Source organism: Myxocyprinus asiaticus, chromosome 4 (assembly GCF_019703515.2).
Source record: "Myxocyprinus asiaticus isolate MX2 ecotype Aquarium Trade chromosome 4, UBuf_Myxa_2, whole genome shotgun sequence".
NCBI classification, from domain to species: Eukaryota; Metazoa; Chordata; class Actinopteri; order Cypriniformes; family Catostomidae; genus Myxocyprinus; species Myxocyprinus asiaticus.
In genome coordinates this window covers 17,267,680-17,287,615 of record NC_059347.1, presented here as the reverse complement: position 1 = coordinate 17,287,615, position 19,936 = coordinate 17,267,680, and the positions used below count along the sequence as shown (strand labels likewise).

At 37.7% G+C, this 19,936-nt stretch overlaps 2 protein-coding genes across 2 annotated transcripts; both read right to left on the bottom strand.

Moving 5' to 3' along the window:
* Positions 1–10,325: 10,325 nt before the first annotated feature.
* On the bottom strand, positions 10,326–13,726 carry LOC127440080 (alpha-ketoglutarate-dependent dioxygenase alkB homolog 4-like). The gene is made up of 3 exons (XM_051696462.1): positions 13,592–13,726; positions 13,171–13,362; positions 10,326–12,365 (listed from the first exon to the last, which is right to left on the bottom strand). Exons 1-3 carry the CDS (start codon positions 13,718–13,720, stop codon positions 11,847–11,849), a joined length of 840 nt encoding a protein of 279 aa, XP_051552422.1. The 5' UTR covers positions 13,721–13,726; the 3' UTR covers positions 10,326–11,846.
* Positions 13,727–13,843: 117 nt separating this feature from the next.
* On the bottom strand, positions 13,844–18,379 carry LOC127440081 (DNA-directed RNA polymerase II subunit RPB11-a). Its single transcript, XM_051696463.1, has 4 exons — positions 18,281–18,379; positions 16,824–16,913; positions 16,564–16,738; positions 13,844–14,234 (listed from the first exon to the last, which is right to left on the bottom strand). Exons 1-4 carry the CDS (start codon positions 18,331–18,333, stop codon positions 14,199–14,201), a joined length of 354 nt encoding a protein of 117 aa, XP_051552423.1. The 5' UTR covers positions 18,334–18,379; the 3' UTR covers positions 13,844–14,198.
* Between the last annotated feature and the right edge of the window lie 1,557 nt (positions 18,380–19,936).

The window sequence follows — 19,936 nt, the reverse complement described above, 5'->3', positions numbered from 1 at the left end:
CTTTTAAACTTCTTAAGACTTGGCTTTCCCCATAGAATGAACACTACATGAGCACTGGCAATATTGGTAGCAACTGAACCTCTTTTGCTCCTCAGTGGCTTGCTCTCCTCCACACTACAGCCACGTTCTTGTCCATAAGGGAAACCAAGTAACAGAGATCAGGATCCATTGCAACGCTGTTAATAGACGGTCCCTCTATTGCACCCATTCCAGCTCTGACCGGTGAAGGCCACTCCAGCAACTGAAATGACATGAGAGAATAGGATAATGACTTTCGGCATTTCTGTTTTCAAACATGAAAAACAACCACTCCTCTATGGTCAGCTTTGTCTCCTGTTGAAAGAAGATCTAAAAGGATTTAGTCTGTATCTATACACTAGTTAACAGTATTGTTTTAGTGAGAGATTGGATCATTGGGAGTAGGATTATCCTCTATTCTGGCAAATTAGACAGCATACTTTGTTTTATTTGGAACCAAACAGATTTTCAATTCCAATCCAAAGCTTATATTGTCAAGAGCAATTAAAGAGGTCATGAAAACTAAGGTCTATATCTGTTTCACAAATCCTGCATCCTGAATGCAAACCCTGAAGTGTAGGCTATAAACCGCTTAAATCATCTGAATTCAGTCAGACTTTCTGAATATAAAGTGTTGTTTCTGTGCACAACTTAAATCATGCCCAACACAATTTTATTTGTATTTATTTATTTATTTAAAATGGGAGAGAATTATTTTATGTTGCTTAAAAAGTTTATATTGCAAAAGATGATGTTAATATATAGGTTTAAAGAAAATTATAACATGTTTTCTACTGAGTTCAGCAGGTGACATGCAACAAAAAATAGGTTGAGTGCTTTAAAGGAACAGTTCACCCAAAAATGAAAATTTTCTCATCATTTACTCACCCTCATGCCATCTCAGATGTGTATGACTTTCTTTCTTCTGTATAACACAAATGAAGATTTTTAAAGAATATCTCTGTTAGTGCTGACAATGCAAGTGAATGGTGACCAGAACTTTAAAGGTCCAAAAGGGACATAAAATGAGCATAAAAGTAATCCATACGACTCCTGTGGTTAAATCCATGTCTTCAGAAGAGATATGATAGATGTGGGTGAGAAACAGATCAATATTTAAGTCCTTTTTTACTGAAAATCTACATGTTCACTTTCACTTTCACATTCTGGTGTGGAAGTGACTTTTGCTTTCAGCCACCTGACTGGTCAAAGGTGGAGATTCATAATAAAAAAAGGACTTAAATATTGACCTGTTTCTCACCCACACCTGTCATATCACTTCAGAAGACATTAATTTAACCACTGGAGTCATATGGATTACTTTTATGCTGCCTTTATGTGCTTTTGGACCTTCAGAGTTCTGATCACCATTCACCTGCATTGTGAGGACCAACAGAGCTGAAATATTCTTCAAAAAATCTTCATTTGTGTTCTGCAGAAGAAAAGAAGTCATACACATCTGGGATGGCATGAGGGTGAGTAACTGATAGATGATGAAATAATTTTCATTTTTGGGTGAACTATCCCTTTAACTGAGAATGCCACCCATATACCCCCCATGTCATAAGAGAATACAAAAGCCATAATAATATGTTCATACAGTATATTTCGACCAGATGGCTATTTTCTTTGAAATCCTCACATAACTTGCAAAGTTTAAAACCCTTGTTTTTACACAATGGATGGCAGTCTTTTGATGTTGTCCAAGATGCATTTGAACGGACACATTAAATATTATTAATATGTTAAAGGTGTAAAATGTAAAAAAAAAAAGTTTAACACTAAAAGACATGAATTGTACTTGTAGTGACTATCCTCAAATAAAATTCCTATAATTAGTCACTTCTCGGGTCTGCTGAGGGGTTTAGATGCTTCCTTTTGTTAATGATTCCATTGTCCACAAGCTTGCATCAAGTTCTTTGTTTTATTGATTTAATTTGTGTTATAGAATATTGAAAATGAATTGAAAATACAACATTTACCAAACAAATTAAAACAATACAAGCTATGTCCAAGCGCAAACAGCAGAAGGTCTAAAGACCACGTGCTCCCAGCAGGCCACCTCATCAGCAAGCAACACCTGGGATTTTAAGGCATCATTTGCAGCTCGTTCGGCTCAGCTCACCAAAAAGAGCCGGCTCTTTTGGCTCCCAAACGGCTCTTTAAAAAAAAAATGTTTTGTATTTTTTCAAGTCAAACAGTTTGCGATAGTTTGACTATGATCGGTGTTAAAACAATTCTAATTAAACTATTAAATGAAATCATACTCTACCTTAACCACAATGTATTTAAAAATGCATTGGTTTGCATTTGCATTTAAAGTATAACTTTTTAATGTATATAAACAAAGTGCATATAAATCTAACCATTCAAAACTAATACAATCTGAACAGCATAACAGAGTATTGCACCATATCAAAGAAAAATAAATAACAATTTGTTAACAACTGCAGCATCCCACAAATTGAAATAAATGTAAAAAAGAAGGATGCTATTACACATGTGCATTTAAAGTATAACTTTTTAATGTATATAAACAAAGTGCATATAAATCTAACCATTCAAAACTAATACAATCTGAACAGCATAACAGAGTATTGCACCATATCAAAGAAAAATAAATAACAATTTGTTAACAACTGCAGCATCCCACAAATTGAAATAAATGTAAAAAAGAAGGATGCTATTACACATGTGCATTTAAAGTATAACTTTTTAAATGTATATAAACAAAGTGCATATAAATGTAACAATTCAAAACAAATACAATCTGAACAACATAATAAGTTGGCTCCGCCCTCCCTCACGCATCTTTGGTTCATTGGTTGACACTGCATGTCTGATTGACAGGAACAACAGGTGAGGCTGTTAGTCTGAGCAGACAGTCAGAACGAATGTGTGTGCCCTTGAGCATTTAGGCCTATATTATTTTATTTCTTTTTTCGTTCTTTGAATTCGTTAATGCTATTCATTTAAATCTTTTGATTATTCATATTATTCATAGCTGTTCTGATATGCGAGCCGGCTCCCAACGTTCACCTACAAGAGCCAGCTCTTAGAGCCGACTCGTTCACGAATACCCATCACTATTATAAAAGCGGTTTTATTCTACATGGAGAGGGTCTGCACATGGGGGCTGCCATGTTAGAATCACATGAACAGCTGAATACTGCTCACTTAATCTCAATAACTGTCCTGTTATTTGACACTTTCACTCTTTGATTAAAGTAATTACGCCTGATTGTGAATGCTAAATTTCTACAATGGCATCTGAAACTTAAAACTATTGATTTTGGAGTCGTGTGGCGCCATGCGAGGGTTGGATGTGTGAATGGCGAGCTCTGCACACTTTGCTAGTTTTTAATACTTTTTATGTCATAAACCGGTGAGATTCTATACACCCTGATCCATAACTGTTCTATGAAGACAATATGACAAAGAATTCAAAATCCTTGGGTTCTGGAGACATTAAAAGACACTTACGTGGGGTCACATGACGCCATGCGAGCAGCAGACGTGTGAGCCACGAGCTCTGCACACTTTGCTAGTTTTTTTTAGTTATTTTCATGTTATGATCCGGTGAGATTCGATACACTCAGTTACATACTTGCTCTTTGAGGTAAACATGATAAAGAATTCAAAGACTTCGGACTCTGGAGACATTAAAAGACACTTACGTGCTCAAGCTGAAACCTCTGCCGGCCCTGCGAGCTGTGGACTCGATTTGGAAAGCACGACGGGAGAAGAAATTCAGCGTCAACTGTCCAACATCTCGGTGATGCTGACGAAGGTTGTTGCTGACTTGGAGGATCTCGCTGTAATACGTCGATCAATTACGGCGATGGAAACAAAATTCATTGAGTTGGTCACAAGAGTGGCAGATGTTGTGATCGATTATCTGGAGTCATCGGAGAGGGAATTATCCGCTAATCCGCCTGCGTCCAAAACAGACTTGGAACGCATTTTGGAAAAATTGCCGAAGGAATAATATACGGATTGTTGGAATTACTGATCATGAAGAGAAGACAGACGGATATGGTGAAATTCCTGGACGAGTCTGCTCAACATAACAGGCCATAAGCTGGAAATCGAGGGAGCTCACAGAGTTCTGGCTCAGAGATACGCTGAGGGAGACAGGCCCCGATCAGTTCTGGCCAAATTTCTGAGATCATCCAATAAAGATCTTGTGTTGCGCCAGGCGAGGAGCAAAGGAAAGCTTTCTTGGAAGAATCACAATATTTTCTTGTTCCCGGACTTTGCGAATTAATCAAGAGAGAAATGCGATCGGTTCAAGGAATGTAAGAAACTCTTACATCAACGGAAGATCGCTTTTGCACTGATGTTTCCGGCTAAACTGAGAATAGACACCAGCAAAGTATTTTTATGCCCCGAGCATGCACTGGCCTTTGGTTGAGTAAAACTATGGGTGAGTAAAATTGCGTGTTTCTTATGTAAGTGGACTGACTCACTGTTCAGTGACTCGACTGTCTAAGGAAGCTGAGCACCATTTTTAGTTCTTTTTGGATTGGCTTCGCCTAGCGGCTGGAGTTTGTTTTGTGGCATGACACTTTTACACTGAAGTTCCCGGCCAGATTGAGAATGGACACTATGAATGACCGTAAAATATCTGCATGCTCACACAAAGGACGTCTTTTATAAAGTTGATGGATTGAGTTAGTCATGGTGTATTTTTTTTTACGCGGACTCCGAATGAATTTAACTCTTGATCATCCGAGGAACCAGGGGCGCCTGTTCTGTTTTTTTTTGTGCTGGTTCCGCCTAGCGGCTGGAGCTTGTTTTGCACTCGGCAGGGTTGCCCTCTTTCCCCATTATTGTTCTGTCTTGCCCTGGAACCATTAGCAGCCGCGATAAGAAAGGAGGATGATTTTCCAGGTGTGGTGCATAAGCTTCTGCTTTACGCAGATGATATTTTATTATTTGTCTCTGAACCTACTAGATCTTTGCCTTGCCTCCACAGAATTATTAATTCCTTTTCCAAGTTCTCAGGATACAAAGTCAGTTGGTCTAAATCTGAAGCTTTGGCTCTGACAGCATACTGTCCAGTAACGGCCTTCCAGCCGGGCACCTTCCAGTGGCCCAAACAGGGCATTAAGTATTTGGGGATTTTATTCCCAGCAAATTTGTCTGATTTAGTTAGAGTTAATTTTGACCTTTTAATAAAAAGGTTTTCGAGCGATGTGGGCAGGTGGGCTTCATTACATTTATCGATGATTGGGAAGGTTAATGTTATTAAAATGAATTGTATTCCCAAAATTCATCTACCTGCTTCAGTCTCTCCCTGTAGATGTCCCCCGCTCTTATTTCAAGCAATTTGATAGCATAGCGAAGTCCTTTATTTGGAATGGTATGCACCCCAGGTTAAATTTCAATAAGTTACATAGGCCGATTGACAAAGGTGGGCTAGGCCTACCCAAGATTTTGTTTTATTATTATGCGTTCAGTCTCAGACATTTGGCTCATTGGTCGCTTCCACCTGAGAGAGCCCCTCCCTGGTTTGTTATTGAACAGAAAGTTCTTACTCCTATTTTACTATTACAAAGCCTTTCGATCAAACTAGCCGGAGAGGTTAAGTTACACCCCGTTATTTTGCATTTGCACTCGATATGGACAAAAGTGTCCAGAGTGTTTAATTCGGATATTTATTTAAACGCAGCCTCGAGTATATGGCTGAACCCTAAACTATGTATTAATAAGTCCCCTTTTTGTTGGTCAGATTGGATTGTGAGGGGGGTTAATGCACTTGGTGACCTGTATGAGGATGGAGTATGAGACCTTTTGAAAATTTGGTTCAACATTTTGGCATTTCCAGATCTCAGTTTTATAAGTATTTACAGCTTCGCCACCTACTCTGCACTATTTTTGGGAGTGGCACGCACCCCCTAAAGCGGCAGGTGCTTTGGGAGAGGTGATTGCTGCTTTTGGAAAATGCCATGAAGCATCAGTGTATTACTCCCTACTAATTCAGAGTCTGGGGGATGGAGCCTTGACTTCTCTCAAGAGAGTATGGGAGAAAGATTTGAATTTGGTATTGGAGGATGGAGTGTGGACTAAGATTCTTAAAAATGTCAAGTCTGTATCTAGAGATGCAAGGGTACGCCTTATGCAATTTAAGATTTTACATAGATTTTATTGGACCCCCTCTAGATTATATAGGCTTGGTCTTAAAGACACACCCACTTGCTGGCGATGCCAGTCAGAAGTTGGAGACACTACCCATGTCTTTTGGGGGTGTGTTAAGATCCAGGAGTTTTGGTTGAGGGTTCAGAGGTATTTGTGTGATGTTTTGAACACTCAGGTTTTGCTTTGTCCCAAACTCTGTATTTTGGGTGATGGGGCAGTCATGCAATTAGGAGATACTCACATAAAAAATTGGGTTATGACCAGTCTCAAGATCGGCAGGCAAGTCATTTTAAGGGGTTGGAAGTCAAGTGGAGCACCCTCTTTTTCGGAGTGGTGTGTGGAAATGGGGAGGGTAGCTGCATTTGAAGAGTTGGTAAGTAGAAGGCTGGGGTTTAGGGACTTATTTGCTAAAAAATGGGGCAAATATTTAGTTTTTTGGGGGACTCTCGGGGAGGGGATGTGGAGAGTGTAGTTTAGTTTAATCATGTATGTTTATTATTATTTTATTTATTTATTTGTGTGTGTATATATATATATATATATATATATAGAGAGAGAGAGAGAGAGAGAGAGAGAGAGAGAGAGAGAGAATATTTTTTTTTTTTTTTGGATTGTGTGTGTGTTATGTGGGACCACAGGGGTGTTCGTTAGGGGTCAGGGTGGGATTGTATTAGTAGGGTTTAAATGTAAAATGTTGATTCTTTATTTATGTGTTGAGTTCTTCCATTGTCATATGCATATGAATCAATAAAAATGTTAATTACAAGAATGGAAAGCTTCCCCCGACCATGACACAAGCCCGGATCAGTCTGATTCTTAAAAAGGACAAAGATCCAAGCGAGTGTAAGAGTTACCGTCCAATTTCCCTGATCCAGCTAGATGTAAAAATGTTGGCAACAATTCTGGCTAACCAATTAAGTAAAGTTATGACATCTCTTATACATATAGATCAGGTGGGATTTATTCGGGGCCGTAGCTCTTCTGATAACATCAGGTGTCTCATCAATATCATGTGTTCAGTAGCGAATGATCTCTTTCTGGTCGCTGCCATCTCACTTGACGCCGAAAAGGCGTTTATTATTGATATGGGATTATAGTATGGGATTATCTTTTTAAGATTTTGGAAATGTATGGGTTCAGAAATACTTTTATTGGATGGATTAAGTTACTTTATAGACACCCTGTAGCAGCGGTACAAACAAACAGATTAATTTCAGATTATTTTACTCTGGATAGGGGCACTCGGCAGGGTTGCCCTCTTTCCCCATTATTGTTCTGTCTTGCCCTGGAACCATTAGCAGCTGTGATAAGAAAGGAGGATGATTTTCCAGGTGTGGTGCATAAGCTTCTGCTTTACGCAGATGATATTTTGTAATTCGTCTCCGACCCCACTAGATCTATGCCTTGCCTCCACAGAATTATTAATTCCTTTTCTAAATTTTCAGGATACAGAGTCAATTGGTCTAAATCTGAAGTTTTGGCTCTGACAGCGTACTGTCCAGTAACGGCCTTCCAGCCGGGCGCCTTCCAGTGGCCCAAACAGGGCATTAAGTATTTGGGGATTTTATTCCCAGCAAATTTGTCTGATTTAGTTAAGAGTTAATTTTGACCTTTTAATAAAAAGGTTTTCGAGCGATGTGGGCAGGTGGGCTTCATTACATTTATCGATGATTGGGAAGGTTAATGTTATTAAAATGAACTGTATTCCCAAAATTCATCTACCTGCTTCAGTCTCTCCCTGTAGATGTCCCCCGCTCTTATTTCAAGCAATTTGATAGCATAGCGAAGTCCTTTATTTGGAATGGTAAACACCCCAGGTTAAATTTCAATAAGTTATATAGGCCGATTGACAAAGGTGGGCTAGGCCTACCCAAGATTTAGTTTTATTATGCATTCGGTCTCAGACATTTGGCTCATTGGTCGCTTCCACCTGAGAGAGAGCCCCTCCCTGGTTTGTTATTGAACAGGAAGTTATTGCCCCTATTTTACTATTACAAAGCCTTTCTATTAAACTAATTGGAGAAGTCGCACCCCATTATCTCGCATCTGCATGCGCTATGGACAAAAGTTTCCAGACTGTTTAATTCAGACATTTATTTAAATGTTGCCTCGAGCATATTGCTAAACCCAAAGTTGCGTATTGGTGAGTCCCCTTTCTGCTGGTCGGAGTGGATATAGGGGTGTTAATACACTCGGTGACCTATATGAGAGTGGAGTGTTGAGATCTTTTGAAAATTTGGTCCAACATTTCAGGATTCCCAGATCTCAGTTCTTCAGGTACTAACAGCTGCGCCACCTGCTCTGTACTATTTTGGGGAGTAGCATACACCCCCCTAAAAGGGCAGATACTCTATAAGTGGTGATTACTGCTTTTGGAAAATGTGATGAGGCATCAGTGTATTACTCCCTGCTAATTCAGAGTGTGGGGGATGGAGCTTCAGCTTCTCTCAAGAGATTATGGGAGAGAGATTTAAACTTGGTATTGGAGGAAGGAGTGTGGGCTAAGATTCTAAAAAACGTCAAGTCTACATCTAGAGATTCGAGTGAGCGTCTGATGCAATTTAAGATTTTGAATCGATTATATTGGACACCCTCTAGATTGTATAGACTTGGTCTTAAAGACACACCCACCTGCTGGAGATGCCAATCAGAAGACGGGGACACAACCCATGTTTTTTGGGGATGTGTTAAAATACAGGAATTTTGGTTGAAGATTCAGGGATTTATGTGTGATGTATTGGACACACGGTTTTCATTTTGCCCCAGACTCTGCATTTTGGGTGATGGGGAGGTCATTAATTTTGGGGATAGCCATTTGAAAGGTTGGGTCCTGGCCGGAGTTATGGTGGCCAGGCAAATAATTCTCAGGGGCTGGAAGACGGCTGGGGCACCCTCGTTTCGGGAAGAAGGAAGGTTATTTCTTTTCTTAAAAGTAAGAAATTTTATATTGTGTTTCTTTAAGAAATGCATCTTTCCCCACAAGAAGCTGAAAAATTTGGGAGGATATGGGGTGGACATGTTTTCTTTAGTGCTGGCTCAAGTAAGAGCAGGAGAGTCATTATATTGATCAATAAGTATCTACAATTCAAATGTCTCAAACAGATTAATGATAAATTAGGAAGAGTCATTATTGTTTTAGCAGAAATTCAGAGGCAAAAGTTGATTTTGGCTAATATTTATGCACCTAACTCTGATGATCATGGCTTTTTCATAGATCTTGAAGGGATGTTACAAGCCGCTGGCACCCCTCATGATATAATATTGGGAGGAGACTTTAATCTTTTGATGAACTCATTGCATAGCGAAGCCCTTCATTTGGAATGGAAAGTGTCCCAGATTACATTTCAACAAGTTACATAGGCCGATTGACAAAGGTGGGCTAGGCCTACCCAAGATTTAGTTTTATTATGCATTCGGTCTCAGACATTTAGCTCATTGGTCGCTTCCACCTGAGAGAGACCCTCCCTGGTTTGGAATTGAACAGGAAGTTCTTGCCCCTATTTCACCATTGTAAAGCCTTTCTATCAAACTAATTGGAGAAGTTAAGTTACACCCCGTTATTTCGCTTTTGCACTCAGTATGGACAAAAGTGTCCAGAGTGTTTAATTCGGACATTTATTTAAATGTTGCCTCGAGCTTAAGTCTGAACCCCAAATTATGTATTAATAACTCCCCTTTCTGCTGGTCAGAGTGGATTGTGAGGGAGGTTAATACTAAATCTGGTTCGACATTTTGGGATTCCCAGATCTCAGTTATTTAGGTATCTGCGCCACATGCTCTGTACTATTTTAGTAGCATACACCCCCCTAAAGTTCGGGGGGAAGGGTTTAATTTTATATAATTTGATTCCGCATTTTCTGTTATGTTTATTTAATTTGTTGAATGAAATCAATAAAAATTGTTAATAATAAAAAAGATAGCATAATTTAGTGTACCTAAATAAGCTTAAATCCCAATGAGATACTAAAAATACCTTTCTTAATGACAAACATTTCAGAACAAGCTACAGGAGATTGCATTGAAACTTAAATTAATATAGTGTTTCCCGCAAATAGAGGAAAACGAAAACTACAGTTACAATCAAAATTATTCAACCCCCCTGACCAGCAATACATTCTGGCGATGTGAATTAAAACACAAACTAAAACCTCAGTAAACAGTCAAAGTTTTTAATACACATTTGAGTGATTTTGAGAACAAAGAGTTCAGTTTACCCAAATTTTAAAATAAAAAATAACTAATTCTCTCCACAAATGTCATGTCAAAAATATTCAACCCCCAATATCAATCATTTGTGGAGCATCCTTTATCCTTAATAACATCAAATAAATGTTTCAGGTAAGTGTTCTCAGGCTTCGGACACCTCTCTATTAGAATTTTACACATTTCTCGTGAGCAAAAACTTCCAGCTCATTGACATTCTTGAATAATTTCGATTGCAACTGTAAATAAACCAACTGCTTTCTAAACCAACGCTAATAACCAAATTAATAAATAGGTAAACTCAATGAATGTGCATAAAGTGTAATTAACATTATTGATGAAAATGATTAAATTTGCATTGCACAATTATCATTTTACAACGTAAAATTGCACAATAAAAAAGGGGAAGATGTTTATATGTACACTTCCTTAATGTCTTCCAGGGCTGCCAATTCTCACGCTTTGAGCGCGAGTCATGCAATTGACACTATTCTCACGCCACACGTCCCTTTCCTCATGCTGTCAACATCCCTCACTCGAAACTATATATTTTCGAAACGCGAAACATTTCATGTTTTTACATAAGTCACATATATCATTTATTATTTTAAAATGTTAGTTTTGATGAATCATTTAAAAGGCCTCTTGAATTAAATTATAATATTGAAAACTCCCAACATATTTTAAACAACACTGAATATGCATGGTTTTTATTTAAATTAGGATAAAAAAAAATTCATCACTTTACATGTGTGTTTAAAGTGATAGTTCTCTTAAAAATGAAGATTCTCTCATCAGTTACTCACCCTCATGTCATCCCAGATGTGTATGATTTTCTTTCTTCTGCAGAACACAAATGAATATTTTTAGAAGAATATTTCAGCTCTGTAGGTCCATACAATACAAGTAAATGGTGGCCAGAACTTTGAAGCTCAAAAAAGCACATAAAGGCAGTGTAAAATTAATCCACACGACTCCAGTGGATAAATCCATTTCTTCAGAAGTGATATAATAGATGTGGGTGAGAATCAGTTCAATATTTAAGTCTTTTTTTACTATACATTCTCCTCCCTGCCTAGTAGGTGGCCATATGCACGAAGAATGCGAATCACCAAAAACAAAAAGAATGTGAAAGTGGACATTTATAATAAAAAAAAGGGCATGAACATTTATCTGTTTCTCGTCCACACCTGTCATATCTCTTCTGAAGATATGGATTTAACCACTGGAGTCGCATGGATCACTTTTATGCTGCTTTTATGTACTTTTTGGAGCTTCAAAATTCTGGTCACCATTCACTTGCATTTTATGGACCTACAGAGCTGAAATATTCTTCTAAAAATCTTAGCTGGTGTTCTGCAGAAGAAAGTCATACACATCTGGGATGGCATGAGGGTGAGTAAAAGAATTTTCATTTTTGGGTGAACTATTCCTTTAAAAAAAAATGAACAAATTTCACTGGGACATATCTAGCCAGAGAAAGCTTATAGTGATACACCCTTGAAGCTTAGTGCAATATCTAACAACTCAGATCCCAGCTTTTCCTGTTCCCCTCCCTGTAGAAACTCAGCAGACAGCTCTCGGAAGGTGCTGCACACTCTGCGGCTGTGAATGTCTTTTCTGTGAATGCTATGTTTCCACCGATGTCGTGCCTCTCCATAAAGTACAACTAAACACCTCCGAGGTAGATGCACGGCCACTCTCACCTCCCCTTGTTCCATGTCTCTCCATCCTCGATCTAAACTCATTGTGAGGACAGTGTTCGAGAGCAGGTTGATGGTGACTAAGTGCTCTCCCCATAACCAGCTGTCATCTAAGTGAGGGTCAATAGCAGAGCCCCTCAGTGGATCATAGTCCAAGTTGCACTGTTCTACTGGTTTGAAGGAGGCCAACAGAGGTTCCTTTGTCATCCTCTCCACCAGGTTACTGCTGATAGCAGGGAGGCCAGTGAAGTCCCCAACACGGACTCGCTGTTTTTTGAAGTTCACCTTTGGCCCAAAGTCCTTCAGATAAAGTAAAAGGATATTTTTATTTGGATGTTATTATTACAGCAACAACTGAAAAAGCAAAGGGGTATTTGACATGTCAAGCAGTGACATCAGTTTTGTGAAATGTGTTATGCAATACTTTATCTTGTATAATTATTATACATGCAGCTTCTATGTCCTCATCTTGAGAGTACATTCAATATTTGTACTTTTAAAAATTCATGTCACACTGTAAATGTGCTTAATTGAACTGCAAAAAATGCTGACCAGCACCTAAAATATATATTTATGTAAATAGTATAAAGAAATGTACCTAAATGTAATGTTTACATTTCAAAATGGCAAATTTTTAAGCAATAGCTGTTCATACTGTAATCAATGTAAAAAAAAAAAAAAATTAAATAGATTGCAGAGGAAGGAAAGAGGCATAAAGAAAGAAGTCAGACAGACAGATAGAAAGTACGAGAAAAATGAAAGAAATCAAGAAAGAGGCATAAAGACAAAGACAGATAGAAAGTAGGGAGAAAAATGCATAAAAAAGAAAGAAAAACAGACAGATGGAACGTAAGAGGAAAGAGAGACAGAAAGGCATGAAAAAGACAGACAGAAAGCAAGAAATAAATAAATACAGATAGAAAGAAATGCAAAAAAAGCAAGAAAAGACAGACAGATAAAGAGAAAAACGAGACAGAAAGAAAGAGAAAGAAAGGCATGAAGAATAGCACAGAGACAAAAATACAGAAGCAAGACGGAAAAAGAGAGAAAGAACATTAGAGAGACAGACAGAAAGTCATACGCTGCAAAGGGATCAAATAATCACCTGTTTCCGCCGGCCTGATTGAGATTCTCTCCAGACATCTTCGTCCATTCTGGCGACCAACTCTTTCTCTTCATCTTCCGAGACAAAATCCTCCCACAAAAACACTCCAGGAAACCCAAAGGACTGTCGAACACCTCTCTCCTCTCGGACTGCAGACTTCAGTACGGGATCATAGGTGAAATCATAATGTATCTGTAGCAGAACATTTGGGAAACGTGCTCAATGTCTAGGTACTTACAATACTTCCATATTACTAGCTGTATTTAAACTCAGAATCACAGGAGCAGAAAACTGGCACTCTATCACCACAATACATCGTTTATTACTTCCGTTATTTGACTCACACTTGTTCATAGTGCAGCTTTGCCTTGTGCATACAATAAGCAAGTCAATCGCTTCTCAAAACGAATTATTTACTCACCAGCTCATTCTTCTGCAGTATATGCCGTTTAGACTGCTCTCCCTCACATCTCAGGCAAGTTCTTATTCCTTTACAACCACAACTCAGACGTTGCCTCTCTCTGCTAGCCATCAAGCTGTATTTGTGCATCACTTTAATGTGTCCCCTTAGAAACAACTAAAGACCAAATCGTTCCCATCTTGACTTCAATCCCATTTCACAAAGTCCTTGCATAATAAAGCATCATGTTAAGATTCACAGTAACGAAGAGCATTTTATAATTTCTTAAAAAATGACATTTATTAATAGCAAAAAAACATGATTTTACTGTTCAATGACATATTTTCAAAAAATGTTCAATCATTATACTAGCATGCTTTGATAGAAAAACCATCATGGAAGACAAACTCGAAAGTTCTCAATCTTGCTAGAGACTGTTCAATGTCTCTTATTATTTAAATGACAGTTTGTCAGCCACCATCATGACATTTGAAGAAAATAAATAAACGGGACACCGTTGCAAATTATAAGAACCCAGTTTAAGTGTGACAATTTAGTCCATTGTGAATTAGTTGATGGTTTCATTCCATAAATTTCATTAGTTCCTTTAATGGAGTGTAACTGTTCTTCATTCTATTCCCTCCTGCTTGTCTTTGATGGCAACCTAAAATGAATAAAACGTCACATTAGTTTCTGCACTATACAATATAGACTCTATAAAAAGCTGGGTTTTCATCCACATATTTTTATGTGCATTTTGGGATATTGCATAAAAACTGCTGAATGGTCACACTAAGATGCAAATGAAATCTCCAAAATGTGCATAAAAAAATATGACATGCTCGCTTGAGGTGTATACATTTTTTTATTTGGCAAGTAGAAATGCACATAAACTATGATGGAAAAACATTTACAGAATAAACTCCAATTTAATTTATTAGGAATACAAGATGTGCTTCCAAAAGTCATGTGACTAATAGACTTGCCACAGTATCATAATTTACGCACCGGTGCGATGTTCACGTTCAAACCGACTAACACCGGTATTACCGCTGGTTGGACGATAAGTGGTACTATGGGGTCATTTTCATTAAGTAATAGCCCACGCAATAACGCATGGCAGCTTGATTTCAAACTTTGAACTTTTTTTGTTTTATTTATTTTAACAAAAAATTCAAATGAAACTGAAAAAACTGAAGTACAATTAAAATGCGTGTTGTTCAACTTTTTGAAAGATGGTTTTTCAACAGTTGTGAAGGGCAACATCTCTTTGGCAACGAACCTACTTCATCCGTGCATTCTCTCCATCATGGGCTACCGGTCGGGTATTTCGTTGTCTGGGAAAATACATCACTTATTATGGGTTGGGTGATATGCAAGAAATATGTTCACGATATTTTTATTTAAAATATATATATATATATATCACAATATCCAATTACATCGTCAACCCCCCGGCTGAGGGATCAGTGAATATTCTTGCTTTAGTGATTTTGCATTGAAAATAAAATTCATTTATTTAAAAAACTCAAACCAAAGACATTTCTAAATTCAAATTGCACTCCAAACGAAATGAAAAAGCAATTAAAATAAAGTGGTAAAAAAAAAATTATATATAACCACCTTTCCATTTACCATCAGGCAAGTATCCATTCATACTTCATAATAAATTTATTCATCACACTTATTCCTTGAACATGTTAGGTTGGAATTCCCCACTGAATTTTATCCTGACTTCTGAAAAACATCTCAATTTGACTCTGGCATTGTCGTTGGGCACTGCATATGATGACATATGATGCAGGTTCAGATGCTGAACTTGGTTATTCTTCATTATTCATGTTGGCTGCCATGTCGATTGATAAACAAATCATGCATATTCCTGTTATTGAGTCTTAATTAGAAATATGACATGAAGACTTTCTAAATATCTGTTTGTTTAGTATGTTGTTTTCACAAGAGTGTTGTACAGTAGCTAGCTTGACCTGTAATGTCTCTTGTATGGCTTAGCTTAGCAGAAGAGAGAGTGGCTGTGAGAAAAAAGTAACGCAACGTAATGCTTTATATTAAAAGTAACTTTTTAATTACGTTACTTTTTTAAGGAGTAACGCAATATTCTAATGAGTTACTTTTAAAAGTAACATTACCAACACTGGCTCTGGTCATCCTGAAATAACGGTGTCTAGAAAATCCAAAGCCTGCATACAGTTTGTAGAGCAAATAAATCGAATACAAACTTGAACTGTGCCGAGGAGCAGGTTTATTGGCACTTTTGAAAAATATCTCGGTGAAGTCATAAGGGAGGAGGAATGCACACACATAGTGCTCCAAGAACTGTGTGGCGCACTGTAGCTCCCAAACATCAGACAAAGTTTTTTAGAGTGGTTTGTCTGTGTTTTAAACTGCAAGTATTTTATTAATAAAAGAGTCACAGTGGCTACAATTTATCCGGAAGTGACGATTTTGTTCTTTTGAACACACTGGATGCAAACGTGGCTTTCCTTGCACATTGTTTGTGCGATATTATGGTTTTTCGCATAAATTAAATTTGCAACTTGGATGAAAACATAGCTAATGCTCCAGCTAAATGTTTACATTTTCTGAGAAAATAAATAAATAAAATGTTAATGGTACTTGGCAGTGCAGAACTCAGTTCCACTATACTAGGGAGTTGTGGGTGGTTGCCAGGTTGTTGCTAAGGTGTTCTGTTCTGGCTGGTTGCTTATTGGCCCAAGTCAAAAGAGCCCACACCACATATTCTGGTCCCTAGATATGGGTGGCATCCTTCCTTCCTTCATTGTTAATCAACTGGATTTTTTCCACCCATTTTATTGTCCATCAAATCATATGTTAAGATTATTTCGAAAAGCAAACAAATGGTGCGGGATGAATGACTCATTTACTCATACTTTGCAAGCACCACTAATAATCAATATTCAAATTACATCACCACTCAATGAATTAAAAGAGACTGTCATGCACATTGCACGTACCCTGAACCGCTCCTCCAGCAGGGAGAGCTCACTGATCAAATCAGTGATTGCATTAGTAAAGGCTTCTTGCGGACTGTAGTCTGGTGTTGTCTGAACACGGATCACAATCTTGTGCTCCAGAGGGTGGGGAACTTTATATCCAGCAAACAGCACCTGAGGGTCCTTCAGCAGTTGTCTGAAAGATAAAGAAAGTGTAAGCATAAGCATCGTGACAACAGTGATTTAAAAATGAGTGGTGGATAAAAGATTTGTATGCTTACGATCGAATGATGTTCCCCAGCGTGTGGTCCTCCTTATTCAGTGTGAACAGACAGGCATTGGGCACCTTGGTGTCCTTAACTATTGTGATCCTGTAAAAGGAAGTTTACAAGAATATTAAAGGTGCTGCAAGCGATTTCAGAAGTTCTAGAACTTCACAGAGCAAAATAGCGTTCTCAAACTGACATCAGCCAATTGTTTTCTGCTTCACTGTTTACAGAGACTAGCGCGGTCACAGAGACAGGTGTGATATTTCATTGCACCTATTACATTTTATTTTATTTTTTTTCAGAGAATAGGGACATTTACTGCTTGTCATTTCATTAAAAGAAAATACAAATAAAAAGTCACTTACAGCACCTTTAAGTGGCTGTTTCCATAAAGGGATAGTTCACCCAAAAATGAGAATCCTCTCATCATTTACTCACCCTCATGCCATCCCAGATATATATCACTTTCTTTCTTCTGCTGAACACAAATGAAGATTTTTAGAAGAATATTTCAGCTCTGTAGCTCCTTACAATGCAAGTGAATGGTAACCAGAACTTTAAAGCTCCAAAAACCACATAAAGGCAACATAAAAGTAATCCACACGACTCCTGTTTAAAATCTATATCTTCTATAGATATGGCCGGGTAAGAAACAGATCAATATTTAATCCTTTTGTATGTTTATAGTAATATGTAAGCCCTTTATAAATCTCAATTTCACTTTAATTCACATTCTGAAAGTGAAAGTGGAGATTTATAGTAAAAAAGGACTTAAATATTGATCTGTTTCTCACCCACACCTATCATATCACTTCTGAAGACATGGATTAAACCACTGGAGTCTTATGGATTACGTTTATGCTGTCTTTATGTGATTTTTGGGGCTTCAAAGTTCTGGTCACCATTCACTTGTATTATATGGACCTACAGAGCTGAAATATTCTTCTAAAAATCTTCATTTGTGTTCAGCAGAAGAAATAAAGACATACACATCTGGGATGGCATGAGGGTGAGTAATGTTTAATTTTTTTGGTGAACTATCCTTTTAACAAATATGCACTGTGGGGTGGTACCATAGTACAGTGAAGGTATAAGATGGTATTTACACTTTATATACACATGATTACTTTTGATACAGAATGGTTACTTTGTTATTTGCATGGTACTCCAAAGATTACATTATCATGTCGAAAAAGCATGATGGTACCATGGTACTCTTTATGTACTTAAATCTGCACTATACAGTGAAATAAAAGGCGCAGTGAGGTATCCATCTACTTATTCAATGTAAAAAAAGGTAGTACATTGTAGTGCATTAACACGGACTGCTAAGTCGTCCTACCTGTTGTTAGCCAGTAAGCTAAGCACTTTGCAAAAACACTACTGTGTTCACAGTGAATTTTTATTTTATTATAGCCAGCTATCAGTTTGTTTCACTTAGTAAAGATCACTAAAGAAGAAGCACTTACTTTTTCTCTCCCTCAAACAACAAAAACGACTCGAATGCTGGTGGCGCGTTCATCCTGTACGAGAACCTGCAGCGCTGCTGCTACTAGAGTCACGCTGTATTGCGCATGCGCATTACACGGCTGTGAAAAAGCGTGTTCTGAACAGCAGTGTTGAGTAAAGATTCTGGAGGGCAGCACCGAGCCGCAGATCAGTTGAGTCACATCATGTTTTGCATTTGTAATGGGTCAGTATTCCTTATAACGTCATATATCCATGTCATATCTCCTTGTCGTAATATATTGGATAAAATATTAAACTCGCTTTTAGAAGATTTCAATCACATAACTTTTTCCCCCCTTTTTTTACCTTTTTTTCACAAAATCAAACGTAAGTGAACATTCGGTGAATTTTAAACCATTTTACTACTGGTTTGAGAGGATGTTATTTTTGTCATGTGTGCTATGCATTAACTTCACATCTGAAAATCTTATAATTTTTTTTAAATGAGTTTATTAGGAAATATTGCTCTATTTGAAATGCTTCAAACAAAGCATGATTTTTGGGAATATTGTTTAATTGGTAATCCATGAATAGATTTTACTATGTCATCAATTTTATTTCACATGCAAACATTAAAAAAACATTAACATTAATTGACACCCTAATGTAAGCTGAGCTGTCAGTCAACAGACCAATAGCTGACTTTTTCTCTTTATTTCCATCCTGTTAAGTTCCTTTCTGTTCATTTTCTTGCCATAAATAATCAAGCTATATTTTATAAAGTTTAAGTGCCTACACTTAACCAGAGCATATTTCTGAAAGTACATAGATTTGAAGTCAGAAGTTTACATACACCTTAGCCAAATACATTTAAACTCAGTTTTTCACAATTCCTGACATTTAATCATAGAAAACATTCCCTGTCTTAGGTCAGTTAGGAACTTTATTTTAAGAATGTGAAATGTCAGAATAATAGTAGAGAGAATGATTTATTTAAGCTTTTATATCTTTCATCACATTCCCAGTGGGTCAGAAGTTTACATACACTTTGTTAGTATTTGGTAGCAGTGCTTTTAAATTGTTTAACTTGGGTCAAATGTTTTGGATAGCTTTCCACAAGCTTCTCACAATAAGCTGCTGGAATTTTGGTCCATTCCTCCAGACAGAACTGCTGTAACTGAGTCAGGTTTGTAGGCCTTCTTACTCGCACACGCTTTTTCAGTTCTGCCCACAAATTTTCTATCGGATTGAGGTCAGGGCTTTGTGATGGCCACTCCAATATCTTGACTTTAATGTCCTTAAGCCATTTTACCACAACTTTGGAGGTATGCTTGGGGTCATTGTCCATTTGGAAGACCATTTGTGACCGAGCTTTAACTTCTTGGCTGATGTCTTGAGATGTTGCTTCAATATATCTACATAATTTTCCTTCCTCATGATGCCATCTATTTTGTGAAGTGCACCAGTCCCTCCTGCAGCAAAGCACCCCCACAACATGATGCTGCCACCCCCATGCTTCACGGTTGGGATGGTGTTCTTCGGCTTGCAAGCCTCACCCTTTTTCCTCCAAACATAACGATGGTCATTATGGCCAAACAGTTCAATTTTTGTTTCATCAGACCAGAGGACATTTCTCCAAAAAGTAAGATCTTTGTGCCCATGTGTGCTTGCAAACT